A 1,897-nucleotide genomic window follows, 5' to 3' on the forward strand; every position below is an offset into this window, starting at 1 on the left:
GTCTGTGTCTGTCTGTGTCTTTCTATGTCTGTCTGCGTCTTTCTGAGTCCGTCTGTGTCTGTCTGTGTCTTTCTATGTCTGTCTGCGTCTTTCTGAGTCCGTCTGTGTCAGTCTGTGTCTTTCTATGTCTGTCTGTGTCTTTCTGTGTCTGTGTGTGTCAGTCAGTCTGTCTGTGTGTGTGTGTCAGTCTGCATCCTTCTGTGTCTATGCATCTTTCTGTGTCTGTCAGTGTCAGTCTGTGTCTGTCTGTGTGCGTGTGTGTCTGTGTGTGTGTGTCAGTCTGCATCCTTCTGTGTCTATGCGTCTTTCTTTGCTGCTAAGTCTTCAGCAAATTGTCAGATTAAAGTGGATCTAATGTTTTCTCTCCTCTTCTGGACAGAATCACATCGGCTTCGCTGAGGTCACATGACGTGGAGTCTGCGGTGTGGCAGACCCACTGGACGTCCACGCTCTTCACCGTCCAATCCTATTAACCAGAGTGCAGCACTGTGTTTGTCTGTAGTTCCATGTTGTCTGCAGCGGACCGACCTAAAGGGACAAAAAAAGGACGGCTCCTCCTGCTTCTCCATCTATGCACTTATTCCAGTTGCTCTCCTCCAAACCAGCCTTTTACTGCGATAATCTAGGAAGAATTCAGAACACTACAAGAACAGGAAGAGCTGGCGACTGTCAGCGCTTTATGTTCCTATCTAAGAACATGATTGGCTGCTTATTTCTGTGCTCTATGTAAACATCCTCCCTAAAGTCAGGAACGGATCCGTGTTTGTAAAGAACGGCATTGTGGGTAAAGCAGCAGGAATGAGGTGGATCCAGAACAAGTTCCTCCTCATCCTCAGTAGAACCTCACAGAGACCAGCAGCTGTGGGAAGATCCACGGGGTTCCACTCTGAGCCGCTTCCAGAACCTTTACTGCTCTTCGCTTCAAGGTTGCCTCCGATCAGCTGTCTGTGGATCCAGGAGATGCTGCTTCGTCAGTTCTCCTCATCAGCAGCATCAGATCGAAAACGTTTAGAAACAAAACGCTGCAGCAATCTCTCACATGGAGCAGGTATGCAGCCCCTGTGGAACTGGGAGTGGTCCTCTGCTGCACCCTGCTGGGGATGAGAGGACAGCGCAGACTGTCCCTAGTTATAAGGCGTTGTAGCTGGTTGCTAACCAACCGGAGCGGAACAGATCCGGTTACCCAGCTCCCTCCAACATATTGGTATGCTGCTCCTGCTGGTCCGACCAGTTACTGTCTAACGCAACAAACGTTCCTGTTTGTTCAACAGCAGACTACGACGGAGGGTTAGGGCCAGCTAGATTTATTTTTTTTTTCTATTTCCAGAATAAAGTCGTAAAATTTCGAGAATAAATTCGTAAAATTACGAGAATAAAGTTGCAAAGAGAATAGTCATTCAATTACGAGAATAAATACATAAAATTACAAGAATAAAGTTGCAAAGAGAATAGTCATACAATTACGAGAATAAAGGCGTAAGATTACGACAATAAAGTCATAAAATTTTGAGAATAAAGTCATAACATTATGATAATAAAGTCGTAACATTAAGAGAATAAAATGGTAACATTACAAGAATAAAGTCATAAAACTACAAGAATAAATTCGTTAAATTATGAGAATAAAGTTGTAATATTACGAGAATAAAGTCGCAACAAAAATAAAGTGGTAACATTACGAGAATAAAGTCGCAACGAGAATAAAGTCGTAACATTAAGAGAATAAAATGGTAACATTACAAGAATAAAGTCATAAAACTACGAGAATAAATTCGTTAAATTATGAGAATAAAGTTGTAATATTACGAGAATAAAGTTGCAACAAAAATAAAGTGGTAACATTACGAGAATAAAGTCGCAACGAGAATAAAGTGGTAACATTACGAGAATAAAGTCG

General features: G+C 42.3%; 1 protein-coding gene across 1 annotated transcript in view; it reads left to right on the forward strand.

The window, feature by feature from the left end:
- Positions 1-1,404, forward strand: part of LOC107104577 (lipid phosphate phosphatase-related protein type 5-like) — a 42,093-nt gene extending 40,689 nt beyond the window's left edge. The window contains exon 7 of the mRNA XM_015404594.1: positions 380-1,404. Within this exon, the coding sequence (XP_015260080.1) occupies positions 380-473 (94 nt within the window). The 3' untranslated portion in view covers positions 474-1,404. The remainder of the gene's footprint in view (positions 1-379) is intronic.
- The last annotated feature ends 493 nt before the right edge of the window (positions 1,405-1,897 follow it).

This window comes from Cyprinodon variegatus, unplaced genomic scaffold (assembly GCF_000732505.1).
Source record: "Cyprinodon variegatus isolate N-32 unplaced genomic scaffold, C_variegatus-1.0 Scaffold1801, whole genome shotgun sequence".
NCBI classification, from domain to species: Eukaryota; Metazoa; Chordata; class Actinopteri; order Cyprinodontiformes; family Cyprinodontidae; genus Cyprinodon; species Cyprinodon variegatus.